The 17,444-nt window shown below is 34.8% G+C and overlaps 1 protein-coding gene across 2 annotated transcripts in view; it reads right to left on the bottom strand.

The window, feature by feature from the left end:
* The window catches only part of UFL1 (UFM1 specific ligase 1), a 32,622-nt gene that overhangs the window by 6,221 nt on the left and 8,957 nt on the right, over positions 1–17,444 (bottom strand). For both annotated transcript variants that reach the window (XM_045807041.2, XM_087865328.1), the window contains 7 exons: positions 13,825–13,883; positions 11,313–11,459; positions 9,784–9,959; positions 8,413–8,592; positions 6,541–6,661; positions 4,175–4,291; positions 774–891 (listed from right to left, as the gene is read on the bottom strand). In XM_045807041.2, the coding sequence (XP_045662997.2) occupies positions 774–891; positions 4,175–4,291; positions 6,541–6,661; positions 8,413–8,592; positions 9,784–9,959; positions 11,313–11,459; positions 13,825–13,883 (918 nt within the window). The remainder of the gene's footprint in view (positions 1–773; positions 892–4,174; positions 4,292–6,540; positions 6,662–8,412; positions 8,593–9,783; positions 9,960–11,312; positions 11,460–13,824; positions 13,884–17,444) is intronic.

Raw genomic sequence — 17,444 nt, 5'->3', positions numbered from 1 at the left:
TTTTTAAAAAACGTTTTATGCTCAACAACTTCAGAATAGGTTATTTTAAGTCATGGCAAATGGTTAGTAGTAACTTATCTTTTTACATATGAAAAATAGGATTATGTACTGTATTGACGCACAAAACATATTCAGTGAAATGAAAAAAAAATCTCACTACAAAAGCTATATTTCTAAATTCAAAGTTAAATGGCTGGGCTCCTGGATTGCATTTATAGAAGCTTACACACTGGAACTAACTTGAGGGAAAATCATGTTAGTTAGTAATGGTCAAGTTATACACAATTTCTTTTACTTCTGTATAAAAATAAATTTAGCTTGGCTCAATTACAAGCTAGTGCTGTCCAAATTTGTTCTCTGAACACAGTTTGTACTTATTTCTCCCTAAAAGTGCACTGTTTACGCTCTGTCAAATCTAGATAGAAAATGGTCTTTTCTTTCCTTTAGATGTTACTTTTCACGCTATGTCAGAGAGCAGCCAGTTACTGGTGCTGGTGTTTTTCTCCCAACTAGGACTGAAACATCAGTGACCAGCGATGCTTCCACACTCTCGCCTGATTTCCCACACCGCCTCGCCCAAAGCACTTACACGTTTCTTGAACTGAACAGCCTCTAGAGGTAAACAAAATCCGGAATTTGGCGGCTAGATTAAATGCTAAGCTTTGAAAAGAAAGACCTAAAATCTATGTTTTCCATGATGTTGGGGAACCTTTTATTTAATAACTCATTGAATTTCTATCATAAAACAGAAAAAAATATGTTTTTATACTTACTTTATTAAGTACTCAGCCAGTTCAGAAATAAATTCCTCAGGGGCATCTTGTATGTGTTTTCTTAAAACATCTTCAATCTCATCTTGGAACATAAAAGTGATCTCTGGCTTCTTCTTTCCTAGAGTAGAAATGCACAATAGAAAAATATCAAAAACATAAAGCAACCTAAAAGCAAACAAGGTTCATTAACATATTTACTAAGACGGTAATTCATTCACCACCTACCATAAAGACTCTGACATTGCCAGTGTCAGATAGCAATAACCAATGAAAACAATTTTAAAAATAGGATATATAGTAGCGTTTCTTTTTGAGTAATAATTTTCTGACTTTATTTAATGACTGTTCTAATGTCAATCAGAAAATAGTAAAGATGATTTTCCCCCAATCTAACTTGGATGATGCAAATAGTGGCAAATCAAAACCATTGACTGGATGGAAAAAAATCTTTTAAGAAAAAGATAACTTCTCTTTGTTGAACAAGGTATACTGAGCAGAATTTCCTTCTTTACAAAAATGAATAGTTACTAAAAATCAAATCATCCTTGTAATTTACAGAAGATCTTCAGGAAGAGTCTTTATAATCATGTGAACTACAACTTCAGGAAAATTAAGCTAAAAATTGTCTTTTGGGAAAGGCAAAGATGAAAAAAGCCTCATAATTTTACATTCATCATTTATTTTTCTTCTTACAAAAATAATTCTATGCTAGGAAAAATCTGTATGCAGCTACTGTAATGGAAATACTTGTTAAGTGTGGAAATGTCATGCCCTCTCACTGACTTGGATAAGCACCGGTTGCAGACAAGGAAAGCTAACAATATTTCCATTATTCATATTATAAAAATATAGAAGTGATTATTTCCAGCTAAATTTGGTTATTGTAAAACCTTAGACATAAAAATAAAAAAATAGTAAAATAAATAAAATAAAAACTAGTTCAAAAATCAGTCTTCACTATGTGTCATGATCTAAGTAAGTTGACATCACGGCTTTAGAACAGACGGACATGTTAGAACAGACCCACTATCCTCTCTTCTTGAGATCCGCTATCCGTTCCTGAACTTTCACATTATATAGTTTCTGCTTTCTCTGTTTGCTTCCTGCATGCATTTTACAAGTTATTAAATTATATTTCCATCTAGTCATCTTTCACACTGAGTTGATGCTATATTTTTGCTGAGAACCTAATTATATCCCCCATTTCAGAGATTATAACACAACCCCCTTTCAAAGGCATTGAAATTATGTCTTTTTAGGTAGAATGGTTTTACTACCTTTATAGCCCCTCTCCATAATCTGTGCGCAAAAGGAGTATCACATGCCTCATTTAACAATTAAGGCTACAGATATTAGAGAAGTATTTTTTGAAATGCCCCTTCCCTCCCACCCCTGGTATATCTGGAGAATAGAGAAATTCATTTGTCAGTGAAAAATTAAAACCCACATAGGATAGTCTTAATACTATTTAAAATAATAACAGGGCTAGTAGTTTCTATGGAGATAGTTTTAATTAATACTGTTTTATGCATGTTGAGAACAGTAGCTATTTTTATCTATGGTAGAATACTTTAAAGTTAGATCTTAAGCAATGATGCTATCACTAGTAGTAGCACATTAACAGCTGAAGCCGTGTCACCTGATACCCACACCTCCCAGCTCTGGCCCATACATAACGAGCTCGGGGGAAGAGGTAAAATGAAAATTTCAAATTATTATCATTTCAAGTTTTCTTCTCTTTTTACCGGGAAAAAGGAAGAGGGGAGGTATCACAGTTTCATTAAGTAAATTTATTTAAAACACAAATGTAAAAGAATCATAATTTTACTTAGAAAAACTAACATGTCTCTTGTTGACTTAACAGTACCAAATGCTAACAAGTCTCCAAAAAGAAAGATGCATATACTTAATTCTCCCCCTTAGATAGAAGCAACCAACCAATTAGATGTTACCATAAAACTTAAACATGCATAAAATCAATGTTTCCTACTTGAATATGCAGAAATCCACTTTTTATAAAACTTCGTCATTTGTTTTGTATGGCAGTGGGAAACCATAAAAATGACCACGCAAGCTGAAACTGCAAGGTGTTCTTAACAAACAATGGGAAAACTTATGATTGTTCTGTGGTTTAAAAAAAAAAAAAGTCTGTGAAAACATTAGGAGCTCTTACTGTTGGTTATAATGTAAAGGAAAATGAAAAAGAAAACTAATACTTCTAATTTAGTATACTGTAATTTAGCTCCTCAGACACACTGGGCAACAAAGTATTTTATTTCTTTGTAAAAAAAAAATATCAAAAATAGTCTGAACAGTGCTTGCTTTCTTCTCATGCTGTAACTTACAATCCAGAGCAAGCATCTTTTCTATGCCTTGGCAAGTTGTCATACTCCTTTTTTTTTTTTTTTTTTTTTTAAAAGATTTTATTTATTTATTTGACAGAGATAGAGACAGCCAGCGAGAGAGGGAACACAAGCAGGGGGAGTTGGAGAGGAAGAAGCAGGCTCATAGCGGAGGAGCCTGATGTGGGGCTCGATCCCAGAACGCCGGGATCACGCCCTGAGCCGAAGGCAGACGCTTAACCGCTGTGCCACCCAGGCGCCCCTGTCATACTCCTTTTTTAACTCTGGACCAGCTCACAGCATTTTAGCCTTTGCCCTTTCAATGTTGTGAAACATCTCTGAGAATTCCTTTAATATGAAGTTTTCTGCCAACTACACACCCTCTAAGACATTTTCATCCTTCCTGTCACAAGCACTTTCCCCGTTTACTTAAATGTGCTTTACCAGGCTCCTGTGGCTGCATACCCAGTCTCCTGAACAGTGGCAATGCCAACATTCCCACAGTCAGCTAGTTTTTCTCGAATACCCTTTACTCTTGATTCATATTTTATTTCCAGTGTTATCACCTTTCATTTCTCTGCTGCATTTTCATCTTTGTTGGCCAATTCCCTTTTGATTATCCATTTTGCAAAATGTCATATGGATTCATCACTGGGAGACAAGGAGGCAACATAACTACATGGGTTGTTGTCTGTGCATAAAGTGAAGAAGAGACGCACAGTGATCAATCCCTGACAGACTTTGAAATAAGTGATGTGACTGTCACAGCTCGCAATGCACGTGTATTATTTATGTGCTGATCCATGCACTGAGGAGCCAGCAGCAAGGTCTGTACTTGATGCAATTACTCACTGTTAATACACCCTGGTAACCAGAAGAGGAACCGTGTTGTTGGGGGCCTGGTGTCATCAGCTAAGCTGTGGTAACTGAAATTCGCGTCCACTCAAACTGTGCGAGGCAAGGACTCCTTGCATAAGCTATAGATCTAACGGAATGCATCTTAGAAAGTGTTTACAAAATCACACACATACAAAGGAAGAGTAAAATAAAGCTACACACCAGTGTGAGATGACTCATCATCACTCTCCTCTTCTTTTCTTCCTTTCTTCTTGATTTTTTTAATTTTGTACTCTCTGGCATTGCCGCCACCGCCTCCTCTCACACTTCCACTGCCCTCTGGTGGAAAATGATATTAGTTAGTATTACCTAACCCTAAATAACCATTTTTAGAAAACGATGACACTATATTGTCATATTTAACTTTACAGAAGAACAATAAAAGCCAAATAAACTTTCAGCTGCTATTTAAGGTGGGAGGTGTTTTTTTTTTATTACAGCAGAAGTTTTGTGATTCAGTCAATAAAAAATATGTGAAATCTCTTGAATTTGAGCAACTCATTCAGACAGCTTACCTAATCTATAGGCAGTCTCTTCCCCAGTCTCTTCTTCCTTCTCTAGATACCTCTTTTCTATAGTTTTGTCTGACTTTTTCTTGGCCAAACCCATTCCTTTACTGCTTCTTCTACCTTCGCCAAAAGAAACGTGCCCTCATTTGCTCATCTCTGTTACTACAGCCTCGTCAATATCCCGTTACGGTACTTCACAAGTTTAATTACCCTTGTTTTTGTCTTTTTGGTTGAAAGATTATATTATTCATGTTTACAGGAGACATCCTGAGTCTCCCACCACCCAATAAGACAATGAACTTCTTGAGAACAGGGAGCATGTCTCACTAATGTTTGTACCCATTAACAGGAGCTCGATAAATGCTGACCATGAATATTAAGTTGGAAGAGTAGAAAAATATAGTTATCAATTACCTATTGGCTACAGAAAGACTAAAAAAATACAAATTATGAGACAAACCAAAACACTGTAAATACAAGTAGTATCACTGAGGTATTTCTCTGCTATGACATATTTACATTTAAAGTATCTATTCAACAAAATAAAATACTTATCTAGTAATGGGATTGAAACACTGAAAAATATTGAAAATATATTTCTTCATAAAAGATTCATTTTTCAATAAAGTAAAATGACATACAAACTACAGATCTTTTTCTAAATTCTAAGTACAATTCCTTCAAATTTCATCAGGCCCTATAATTGTAAGTTCTATTAATTTATTTTCCCTTGCTTTTATGATAGAAAAATACAATTTCCAAAAGCACACATTTGGCAATAAATTTCTTATAGGGTTTGACATCATTCCATGCACTATACCTCAACTATTATGATAGTACCTATCATTGAGATGATGACCAGATGACTCTGAATTTTTAGAAGGAAATAAAACAGACTAGCTATTCTGACATAAGTGCAACCAACTGATTAAGGTGAATTTATAAGCATATCTTCAAATAATATGCTAAAATAGGCATGGTTGTGAATTCTATGATTTATTGGAGTATAGTTTTCCCAGAAAAATACAGAGAAATTTCAAGTATCAAAATTGAAGATCATGTAGAAAAAGGTTTTTGAAGAGGAAAGAAACAATCTCAAAGTAGAAGTAAATTCCCACAACAAATAAAAATGAAGTTTTTATAACACATCTTCAATATAGCTGTATTAATGAAACATGCTAAATATCTAATTTCTTTAACTCTGATATAGCACTAATAAAATTGTTCCTACTATAAAAAGTATGGAAAACACATGTTAATTTCCAAATGCTATACCAGTGCTACCTAGAATAATTTCCAGTGACTCTTAATTACAAAAAGAAAAAGAAAAAGAAAGAAAGAAAGAAAGAAAGAAAGAAAAATGAGATCTTCTTGGGAAATTCATTCATTCAATAAATATTTATACAACACCTAAAATACACCCACAAGTGCTCTAAGGACTAAGGAAACAATAAACAAGATGGACAAAGTTTCCAAACAATAAAATGCAAGACAGTGATAAAAGTGATACAAAAAGACTGGAAGATATGATGGACAGTGACCATGTCTACCATTCCAGGTAGTGAGGGAGGCCTCTCTGAGGAACTGACATTTCAAGCTGAGTTCTGAATGACGAGAATAAATCTGTTACCTGAAGTTCAAGAGACATTCAGGTAGATGGAATAGCTAGTGCAAATGCTTTCAGGTAAACACAAACTTGCCAAATTTGAGAATTAAAAAAAAAAAAAAAAGGCTACTGGGCTGGAACACAGACGATAAGGGGACAAACAATGCGACATGGGCCAGGTCATGAAATTAACTTAGCTCTCACGAAATAAAAAAAAAGAATAAGTAATCCCTAATATTTCCATTTTCATAATCAAAATTTAATTCATTAGCAAAAGATTTGACTAATATTAGCAGTTAAAGATGAATCAACCACATAAAAGGCCCTTCAAAGAGCCTAATAAATGTAGAGTTCACTGCAACAAATAAACAAAACTCATCTTTGAATCTTCTTGGTTAATAGTGATTTATTACCTGTTGCTTTTCTCCTTCGTTCATCTTTTTTATCCTTTTTACTTGTATTAATACTTTCTAAAATGGAGACTTGTTTCAGATCTTCTTCAGTGATTAAATGAACGGGATTATTTTTCATTTCCTGAAATAAGACATGCTTTTCTTGGTAAGCAAAAATATATGGCATTACAGAAAGCATAAAATAAAAGTTATTTACATACTTAATTATTTATTACTCATCCTAATTATTCTTGTTTGATCTCATTGCTAAGAAGAACTATAGAGCTTGGTCCAACAGTTGCCACTCTGAGACTATTTATCCTTGCCAAAGATCAGTCTCTTCCCTTGCTGTTCTTGACTTTTTGAATCTGTGATCAAATAATGAAAAACCCTATCTGGTCCCTGAGAAACTGATCACACATCAGATGCAATCCTCTTCAGCTGATAAGGCTTCCTTTACCACTGCTTACTAGGTGACCTTGCTCTTCTTCCTTCTCAGGCTCCCAAGTCCAGTGGCACTTGGATACCTGAGATTACAAGAAAGATTAACAAAATCTCCATCCTCCACCCTAACAGAACGACCATGTATGATGAGTTGCATACTTAATCATATAAACTGTTTTTTTCTCTGGACTCATTCCTGATCTCTGCTTTTTAAAAATTTATGTTAATAATAATGAACTATATCCAAATTCAGAAACTGTTTTTTCATCATGGGGCAAGGTTCTAAATCTGTACTGACAAAAGTACATTTTCATGTTAAAAATTGCATTTCCCTTCTGGTTTCCTGAAGAAAAATGTTTAGAATATTGACAGTTCGAACAACAGAATCACCTTTTATTTCCTCAAGTTATTTTTGTAGTTGGAGGGAGGAGCACAAAGAAAAAAAAAATGATGACCACGTTTTTATTTTAGTGTAAATAAATAAAAAACAATGTAGCCATTTAGTGACTTGGAGCTAATATGTGCTGGATGTTTTGTATACATCTTTCCTTATTTAAATTTATCTTTAGAAAGAAGGCATCATCATCCTTTCTTTGAAGATGTGGAAACTGTAGGTCTATTTGTCCAAAGTCAAAGAGAGTAAACTTAACGTTGAGATTGGAACTCAGGTGTACTGGTATCAATTCTATGTACTTTAACCCTTCTCTGCTGCTTAGCAGTCAAGACACAGAAAATTATCTCTTTTTTTTTAAACTATTAAAGAGCTTAAAAGGAATAAAGATGAATACAAATTATTTATATACTTAATAAGCTCTCGTTGATTTATTAACAGTCTAAAATAAATGGGCTTGTTCTGCCTATCCGCGAATAGGCTTTATAAGTAGATGGGGCTGCTAACTAGAAACATGAATTGAAAAGTCACTAGAGCAGACCTGGCAGGACCTCTGCTTCTAAACACTTTGACAGCACTTGCTCTGAGGGGCTAATCAATTTTTGATAGTAACAATTTCTTTCCTCAGTAAGTTATCCCATTCGTGCATCCCAAATAGATAAAATTAAAAAGGCTCTACCTGATTTAGTAAACATACAGTGTAGTGTTGGATATACTGTATATTATGCATATAATCCACAGATACCATTTTTTGTGGATTTTGATGTTGGACAAATACCTTTAGGTGACTTAATTGTGAAGTGTATACCTTCATTTATATGATTTCAATTTTTAAAATCAGCTCCCTAAGTTCTAACACACATGTTCTGATGGGAGTGAAGAGCAGGAAAAATTGAGGAGAAGAAATAAAAAGGAACGATGCATTAAAGGGAAATGATACATGAAACACGGTGTTCATTTCTGGGTATATGCTGCTTACTCTATTTTTCAAAAGATGTCAGATGATTCTAATGTGAAAATCCTGTTAAGATTAGGAGGGGAAAGGAAATCTGGCATACCTTTTCAGCTTTCTGGTGCATTAGTTCACCGAAGAGTTCTGTGCAATTCTTTATGAATTTTTCGCTGACTACAACAGTGTCACTGAAGACTATAGCTGAAGCTTGCTTGCTGAATGCTCTCATCACCTGTTGAAGCAACATTGCAGCATCTTCAACTGATAAAGAACTGGGTAACAGAGGCTAGAATCAGAAACAAAATGCAAACAATTATAAATACAACATCATACAGATAAACCATTTGTTACATATATGCCCCCCTAAGTGATCTCATTAAGTCCAGTGGCCGTCAGAACCATCTCTATGCTGATAACCTCCCAATTATATTTCTGCTTTCATCATCAATCTGAGCTCTAGAGTCATATGCCCTACTGCCTCTCTAACATCTCCGCTCTTATGCCTAATAGGCATCTCAAGTTCCACAACAAATTCCAGAACAAAACTGATTGCAGCCGCCTACCTCCCAACACCTAGCTCCCACCCACCCTTCTCCATTATTCCCCCATCTCAATTAATGGTACTCTTCTCCACTCGGTTGATGAGGCCCCAAACCTACATGTCACACTCAGTTCCTCTCATAAAACCACAAACAATCCACCATCAAGTCCTGACACCTTTACCTCCAAAACAGATTTCTTCTTAGCTCTTTGGACTATCTGAAATTATCCTTTCATTAACAATCTCCCCTTAGGAAACTGGTGTGGGTACCATATTCCCAGCAAGTAAAATGGTTCCTGGCACACAGATGGTACTTAAAATTTGTTGAATGAATAAATGAACACCTAAATCTGGAATCTGTGGAAACTTGTATATCCAAAACAAGTAATTGTCTGCTTTATAAAAAGAGTCTGGGCCCTGACTAGTAAATAATGGAATGGCCTCTTGTTTCTCTCTCTTCACCTACACTTACTTTTTGGCATAATAAAGGCAGGTCAATACTGAACACTGAAGTAAAACACTATCAGGGCTTAAGCAGCTCATGTTACTACATGAACAAAGGTTAATGAATGGATACACAAATGCTACATAGTACCTGATGCCAGTAAATCTGTAAATGCTTTGGTAAGATTGTGAGAAACCTCATCAATTTCTGTATGGCAAGACTGATATGAGTGTTACATTGTTTGCTTATTTGTTTTGAAGTTTATAGGATTCTGGATGTTGACTATCCATATATAAAACGTCATTCTACCTCAAAAGCTATAAAGTCTTGAAGCATAATTAAGATTGTTTTGCTATAACAATGACTACTAGAATTTGGCTACAGCGCCAAACTACCTTTATGTATCCTAATACTTAAAATGACCATATACTAGTGAGTATCAGTTGTCACTGGTTTAAAAGAAAAATTAACAAGAAGAAGCTAAAACATACTGCAATATCAACCCATGTTCCAGAGCTGATGGCTTCCTCTACTGATGCTTCCACCTGATCCACAAGTCCTTGACCAACACAAGCTGCTTTCAAAAACAAGAGTTGTGTAGTCTTGTATCTTTTCTTTATGTAGCTCACGGCATCTGGGATTCCAAGTCTGGACAAAGCATCAAATTCTAGAAATATATCACAAATAGAAATGGAACAGAATACATTGGGACAGAATTGTCAATCATCCACATCTTTTAGAAATCTTAGAAAAATTAAGTTCTACCAACACCTATTCTTTGTGATTGCACTTTTTTTTTTTTAAGAATAAAGCATAGAGAGGTACCACAGCCTATTCCCTGGTTAGGTGGCTGGCTACTTCACAAATTTTTATTACTGAACATAGCTGTAGAAAAATTCATTCAAATACTTCCTCAAACCCAGCTATGTCACACCCTCTTCAACTGAGGGGTCAAAGGGAAACATGAGAACTACAGATCAAAAAAGTAGAAATGGGGGTTAAGGAGAATGTAATCATTAAAGAAACAAAAACTGGAATTTATTTTGCTTACTACAGTTAACTAAAGGTATCAGACAATTTAGGACAAAGTAATTCCCTAGTCTAGTTTAAACTAGACTTAGCATATAAACTAGGCTTAGCATATAAAGAAAAGTAAAAAAAAAAAACTTAAATTTATAGCCATTAAAGTTATTGAAGATATCTATTGTCCTCTCTGCCCCCAAATAAGCATATTTAAGAACATTAATTATAACGAAGTTCTAATCTAAGTCCATGGTTGAAGAAACTGAAAAGTATATTACAGAAAGCCAAGAAAACATAAGTGAAGCCCAGTATTCTTGCACAGATTTAAATTGTTTGAACATTAATGTCTTATAGGTTTATTACTGAGAAAGCAACTGATCTCTTACATGATTTGACTTGGGTTATGAAACTGATCAAATTAAGGGAGCTACATGTACATACATAATATATATGAATGTTATATATATGTATATATGTAACTGCTAATTGTCTTAATGATTAAATTCAGTCAATCTACTTTATCCTAATGACAGAACCTCAAAAACAGAAGTTAGAATAGCTTCAGGGTTTCTGAAGAAGTGGATGACTAATAAAGATGCACACTGTAAAGCTGATAGCCAATAAAGTATTTCTAAGATTATGTCACTGAGTAACTGGGCAACTTCATAAAATATAAGATATAATAAATATAATTACCTTTCATGACTTAAAATATATTTGAAGTTGTAATAGTATCATATCACTGGAAAATTGGTAACAATCAATACCAGCTTTTGGCCTTTCTACATTACAACTGTTCAATAACTATGAAATTAAACTCAGTTCCAAAACCAACAAAAATCTTCAATTTGACTACTTTCACACTCTAAGAGAAGCACTATAACCTGCTGGCAGCAGCGGAGCGTGTGTGTACTCCCTGGACTGACACAATACTTTCTAAGAACGTGTGCAGTATTAGAAAGAAGTTTCAGTTGCAAAGACAAAAAGAAATAGTTACCTAGATAGCCATTCTGCCTGAAAAAGGAATCCACCCAAGTACTCTGTGTTCTGGAGTAAATGTCAGGGACAAACACCGCCTTATCCTGTCTCCCACCAACCACAGTGCCTCGTAAACGTCCACTATTAATGAGTTCCTCAAGCACAGCTTAAAACAAAACCAAACAAATACAGATAAATCAGAGCAGTTATAAATGTCAAAAACTAAAATACTATTTCACAATTTAGTTATTCTTACCCTTTAAAAAAAGCAATTTAAAGTTTAAATTGTATAAATGAAGACATTATATTTTAGACAAAACTTTCCTGCCATTTATGAGAACACTCAGGTCACAAATTCAGGAAATTTTGGCAACTAGCTAACGGTGCTGAACTTGTAACTCAAACTGGTTAATATTAACATTGAATTTTTTAGTTAGGGTAATTTGGGGGGGGAAAAACCATGCCACGGGGCGCCTGGGTGGCTCAGTCATTAAGCGTCTGCCTTCGGCTCAGGGCGTGATCCCGGTGTTCTGGGTTCAAGCCCCGCATCAGGCTCCTCTGCTGGGAGCCTGCTTCTTCCTCTCCCACTCCCCCTGCTTGTGTGCCCTCTCTCACTGGCTGTCTCTCTCTCTGTCAAATAAATAAAGAAAATCTTAAAAAAAACCCAAACAAAAACCCATGCCATTATTTATCTTATGATATGTTTGAAAGTGGATGACTAAACACTTTGAGAATAGATAATATGCAATCACTAGTGTTTCCAAGTTCAATTTTCTCATATTTAGAAAGCTTAAGACACCTGGATCACATTAGAATCAACTGTGTGAAATAAAGCCATGAAAATTTTTATAAGTTATTACATTTCTACTGTTTTGTTATAAGTTATTACATTTCTATTGTTTAAATTGCAACACATGTAAGAGAAGTATAACGTAGTTAAAACAATGGATCTGGATCTAGACACCCTTTAAGTCCAAATCACGACTCTGTCACCTACTCACTAACAAAAACTGGGCAAGTCATTTTACTTATGCTTCCATTTTCTCAGCCATGAAATAAGGATAATAGCAACTGTCTCCGAGAATTGTTGTATTCAAGTAAAGTGCTCAGAACAGTAGCTGGCATACAGTAAGCACTCAGTAAATGTTAACTAAATATGACCCCCCCCACCATCATCATTATCACCATCATCATCATCAAAAGAGATGCCAGTCTGAGAACTGGACAGTACTGCCATTAACATAAAATATATGCTTTTTATTTAAACGGTAACATTTAACTAAACATTTTATTGCTTAAATATCAAAATCCCCTGAAAAAGACAAAGCAGATAGGAAGGAGTTATTTCTAAGCAAATCAGAAAGCACAGTCAAAAGATGACTGGCTAAGAAATAATCAGCCTTTACCAGAAATAAAAATTAGCTTACATGAGTTTCAAGACTTCGCTGCTGAGTAAATTAGGATACATTAGAAAAGTCTAGATTTTTCAACAGACTGCAACACATAATTTTAAATTTTGCAACTGTACAATACAAATCCATGCTAAATTAAGACAAAAGTTATCAAGCTATCAATTATTACTTGAAGAACTTTACATGATAATGAAATCCCACCAATCTCCAATCAGTAGATTCCAATCTATGTTATATTTTTAATTTTAAATGTATTGAACAAAAAATTTAAATTTAACTGCACATTCTGAAAAATATAGTGAATTAAAACTAACTTTTGGTTTTATACATGAATTTCTTTTCCATCCTTCATTTTAATTCTTCTATGTGCACAGATATCTGAGCCAAAAGATTAAGTCATTGTTTTTAAAAATTATTCCAGCAAGACTTTAAAAAGCCCCTCAAAACCTGATAAGAGCTTCACAAACACACACATAATACAGGTAATAAACCAAGACTATTTTGGAGATATTACAATGTTGTTTGAATACTAAAAACATATTTTTACTGGTATTATCCTCCTTATAAAATTTTTTTATTTTTTTATTTCTTAAAGTATTTTATTTATTTATTTACTTATTTATTTATTAAGTAAGCAAGCTCTACGCCCAATGTGGGGCTTGAAATCACAACCATGAGATCAAGAGTTGCATGCTCTACTGACTGAGCCAGACTGGAACCTCTGTAAAAATTTTTTAGACAAACATTATTTACTTTCATGTTAGAAAATGTAGCAAGAATCTGTAAGAAACAAAGTGAAAATTATTCTTAATCCTACAATTCTAAATCTGTCTCTATAAATATATATGTATAGTAGTATTTTACACACACACACACACACACACACACACACACGAGTTTGTTTTTCATTCTACTCCTTTGGGGGTAGCCAACACTAAACGTTTGGTGGATATGACAAATACGTATATACATGAAAATTGGTATAAACTTTTCAACTAGAAATATTTTAGTTATGTAAGTTTTAAGGTTAAAAGAAGTCAAAACATGAAAAATTATAAGTTTCACATTAATGTCTATTCAGCAGCTAATTAAGTGACATATAATTTAAAGCAAACTCACAGTAAAGCAGCTGTTCCTGAAATCCATATTTTGAAATGAGAGAATTCACTGCTGTAGGCCTTTATGGAAAGAAAAAGATCTTATTCATTCTAGAGTTACACATATTTATGAATTATAAAACTAACTAGGATAACTAGTTTATGAAAAACACCAATTAATTTAAAAGAAAAAAATGAAGGCAAAAATAATACCAGATTTTACATCTTTAATCAGAATTACACTACTGAAATTCCAGGGGAATTGATTTGTATCCATAATCCAGGAACAATTCACTTTCTCACCAATTTCTACCTCAGATTTAATGATACCTGACCTGCTTTTATTTATGTTTGTTTTTCTTCATTCTATTCTTTCTCTCTGGGAGGCTCCTTCTCCACCTAGGAATAGCCAAGTGAATGTTATCTGATTCTGTTTTTGAAGAAAGTGAAATCATACATGTAGTGAAAGGAATCTGGAGTGATATACTCCCAGATTAGGAAGATGACTGGGAGGGATCCACTTAAAATGCTCCTTTTTGTTTATCACTATTTTCTGTACTGACTGTATTTCTTAAAAAAAAGAAAAAAGCGCTAATGAGGTATAATTTACATATGATTCAAGCATCTTAATAAATTTATAAAGTTTAGGAACCATCACTATAGCTCTCAAGTCTAGAATGTTTCCATCACCCAAAAAATTCCTTCCCAGATGTTTGTAGTTAATTCCTGCTTCCACCCCTAGTCCTAGAGAACCACTGATCTGCTTTCTGCCTCTATAAATTTGCCCTTCTAGAAATTTCATATAAATGGAATCAATATATGGTCTCTTATGTCTGGCTTTTTTCACTTAGCATCATTTTGAGGCTCACGCATGATGAAGCATGAATCGGTATTCACTCATTTTTATTGCTGAACAGCATCTCACTGTATGGAGACACCACATTTTGTTTATTCATCCGTCAGTTGATGAACACTCAGACTGTTTCCAGTTTGGGGCTATTATGAATAATGCTGCTACAAACATTTGTATTCATGTCTTTGTATGGACATATCTCTTTCTTTTGGGTAGATCCCTGTGAGTGCTTCTCTTTTATCTTTTTTTTTAAGTAAGGGAAATTATAAAGAAAACAACACGGACTTTCTTTTTATGACTATATATTTTTCCCTATTTATTTTAAGCCAATTATGCCTGTTTTCTGGTTTGGGTTTAATCTATGTTTTTATTTTTAGGCATATAACTAAGAGACTAGTTATTCCAAGTACTCAATTCTCTGTTGTTGATTATTTAAGATGTTATGAATTTTCTCTATGACAAACTTGGGAGAGCAGAAACATTTGTCTGAATATGAATTGATATTTAAAACCCTATGTTTGGGAATTTTGGCTAAATTATTATTTTTATCAAATTCTTATGTAGATTATTTGTTTTTTATTAAATTAATTTATCCTACTATTTCAGCTACATTATCTAGAGCCCCCAGACCAATCAGGTCCATTTAGGTGCTTGGTGAAGTTTGCTCTCTGTTTATCTTATAATTATTACAACCTTCTCATGTTTTGTTTTTTCTTTTCTTTTCCTGTCTACCTGAACACATCCCTACAAAAATGTAGAGGGCTCCTTCAAGGACTTTATCTTAAAATTTCTGCGTGCATAACTTATTGTGGGTTTTCAGTAAATGTTTAATTGAACTGCACAAAATTTCTAGCTTTTTTTGTATAGTAAAACTTAGCTGTTGAATTTTTATTTCAATTTGGAATACAATGTAGTTTGGTATACCTGTATTATCTCATTGTTCTAACTATTCCCTGGTCTTCTTTCTGGCTCCCTATAACAACAATATAAACCCTTTAAAATCAGAGATGCAGGTGTTTTCTCTGAAGTTAGACCAGAAAAGTAGGGGGCAGAAGATTCCTTATATTTAAGAGACAAATATGATGATATGGCACATTAAATGGAACTATCTGATAGCCACACAGCCTAGCAATATCGTTCGAGGCTCAGAATTTGTTTTGCCCTCATGCTTTGATACTACCTCTACACAGAGAAATTCAGGGCTACCGTGAGCCAGAAAAAAAATTATTTGCTGAACCTGACAATTACACTCACCACAATAATTAGTCAAAGAAAAAAAAATTGTCAATAGGACGAATACATATATATATATATATATATACATTTTGTCCGAGTAATAAACACACACAGTACAAAAAAGGTACAAAACTGAATCCCCCTTCATTCTTATCACTCAGCTAACCAGTTCTTCCAGAAACAACTACTGCTACCAATTTCTTGTGTTACGAGGGCGCAGGCTGTCAGAGCCTATGTGGAGAAAGGAGGGCATCCACATGGGGACGAGAGCTGCAGCAGCAATGGGAAATCAGTTACGTGAAGGAGAATTACTCAAATAAGTAAATTTAGCTGACCCTTGAACAACGTGGATTTGAACTGCATGGGTCCACTTTATATGTAGATTTTTAAAAAAGATTTATTCATTCATTCGAGAGAAAGAGAATGAGAGAGCACATGAGCACAGGGTAGAGGGGCAGAGGGAGAGGGAGAGAAAGTCCAAGCTGACTCGTGCCGAGCGTAGAGCCTGACACGGGGCTCAATCTCACGACCCTGAGATCATGACCTGAGCTAAAACCAAGAGCTGGACGCTGAACCAACTGTATCATTCAGGTGCCCCTATACGTAGATTTTTAAAAAATATTTATAGTATAGCACTGTAAATGTATTTTCTCTTTCTTATGATATTCTTGGTTTTTTTTAAAAGATTTTATTTATTTATTTGAGAGACAGAGAGAGTGAGCACAGGTGGGGGGGATCGGCAGAGGGAGAGGGAGAAGCAGACTCCTGGTAAGCAGGGAACCCAACGTAGGGCTGGATCTCAGGACCCCAAGGATCACGACCCGAGCAGACGCTTAACTGACTGAGCCACCCAGGCACCCCGTCCTTCTTATGATATTCTTAATATTTTCTTTTCTTTAGCTTACTTTATTGTAAGAATATGGTATATAATTCATATAACATACAAAATATGCGTTACTTAACTATTTGTCACTGGTAAGGCTTCTGGTAAACAGTAGGCTGTTAGTAGTTAAGTTTTGGGGGAATCAAAAGTTATTCACAGATTTTCAAGTGCGGTGTGGGGGTTGGGGACCGTAACCTCTGTGTTATTCAAGGGTCAACTCTATATTAAGGATAATGGGAACTAGGTTTGTCAGGGTGAGAGGAGGGAGCTGCAAATATGGAAAAGGAGAAAACTAGGACGAAACTAACTGGGCACTTGGAAGGGAACTAGAAGTATCAGTGTGAATTCATGGTTTTTGATAAACATAGATAAATAGAGGGGTGGATACACATGTCTATGTTTATCCCCTAACTTGTCTGCTGAGAGGGCTTGGGAGCAGTGACAACCAAATAGCAATAAGCAATTTAGTGTCCAGATCTTGGTTTCTAAGCAGTATACTCTCCCGAAAAGAACCAGATAGGGTTGTTTGGGGAAATGGCTGATTCCAGGTCTGGGACAAGAAAAGTATGAACTATGCTTACAACTTCTTGTTGTACCAGAAGGAAGAGAAGTGCTCCAAGAAGGATGGCATCATATTAAAAGGACACAGAAGCCAGCATGAAGGGTGGGC

This window comes from Ursus americanus, chromosome 11, assembly GCF_024610735.1.
Source record: "Ursus americanus isolate L20-20 chromosome 11, mUrsAme1.1.p, whole genome shotgun sequence".
Taxonomy (NCBI): domain Eukaryota; kingdom Metazoa; phylum Chordata; class Mammalia; order Carnivora; family Ursidae; genus Ursus; species Ursus americanus.
The sequence above is the reverse complement of the archived record's forward strand: the minus strand, read 5'-3'. Positions and strand labels throughout refer to the sequence as shown.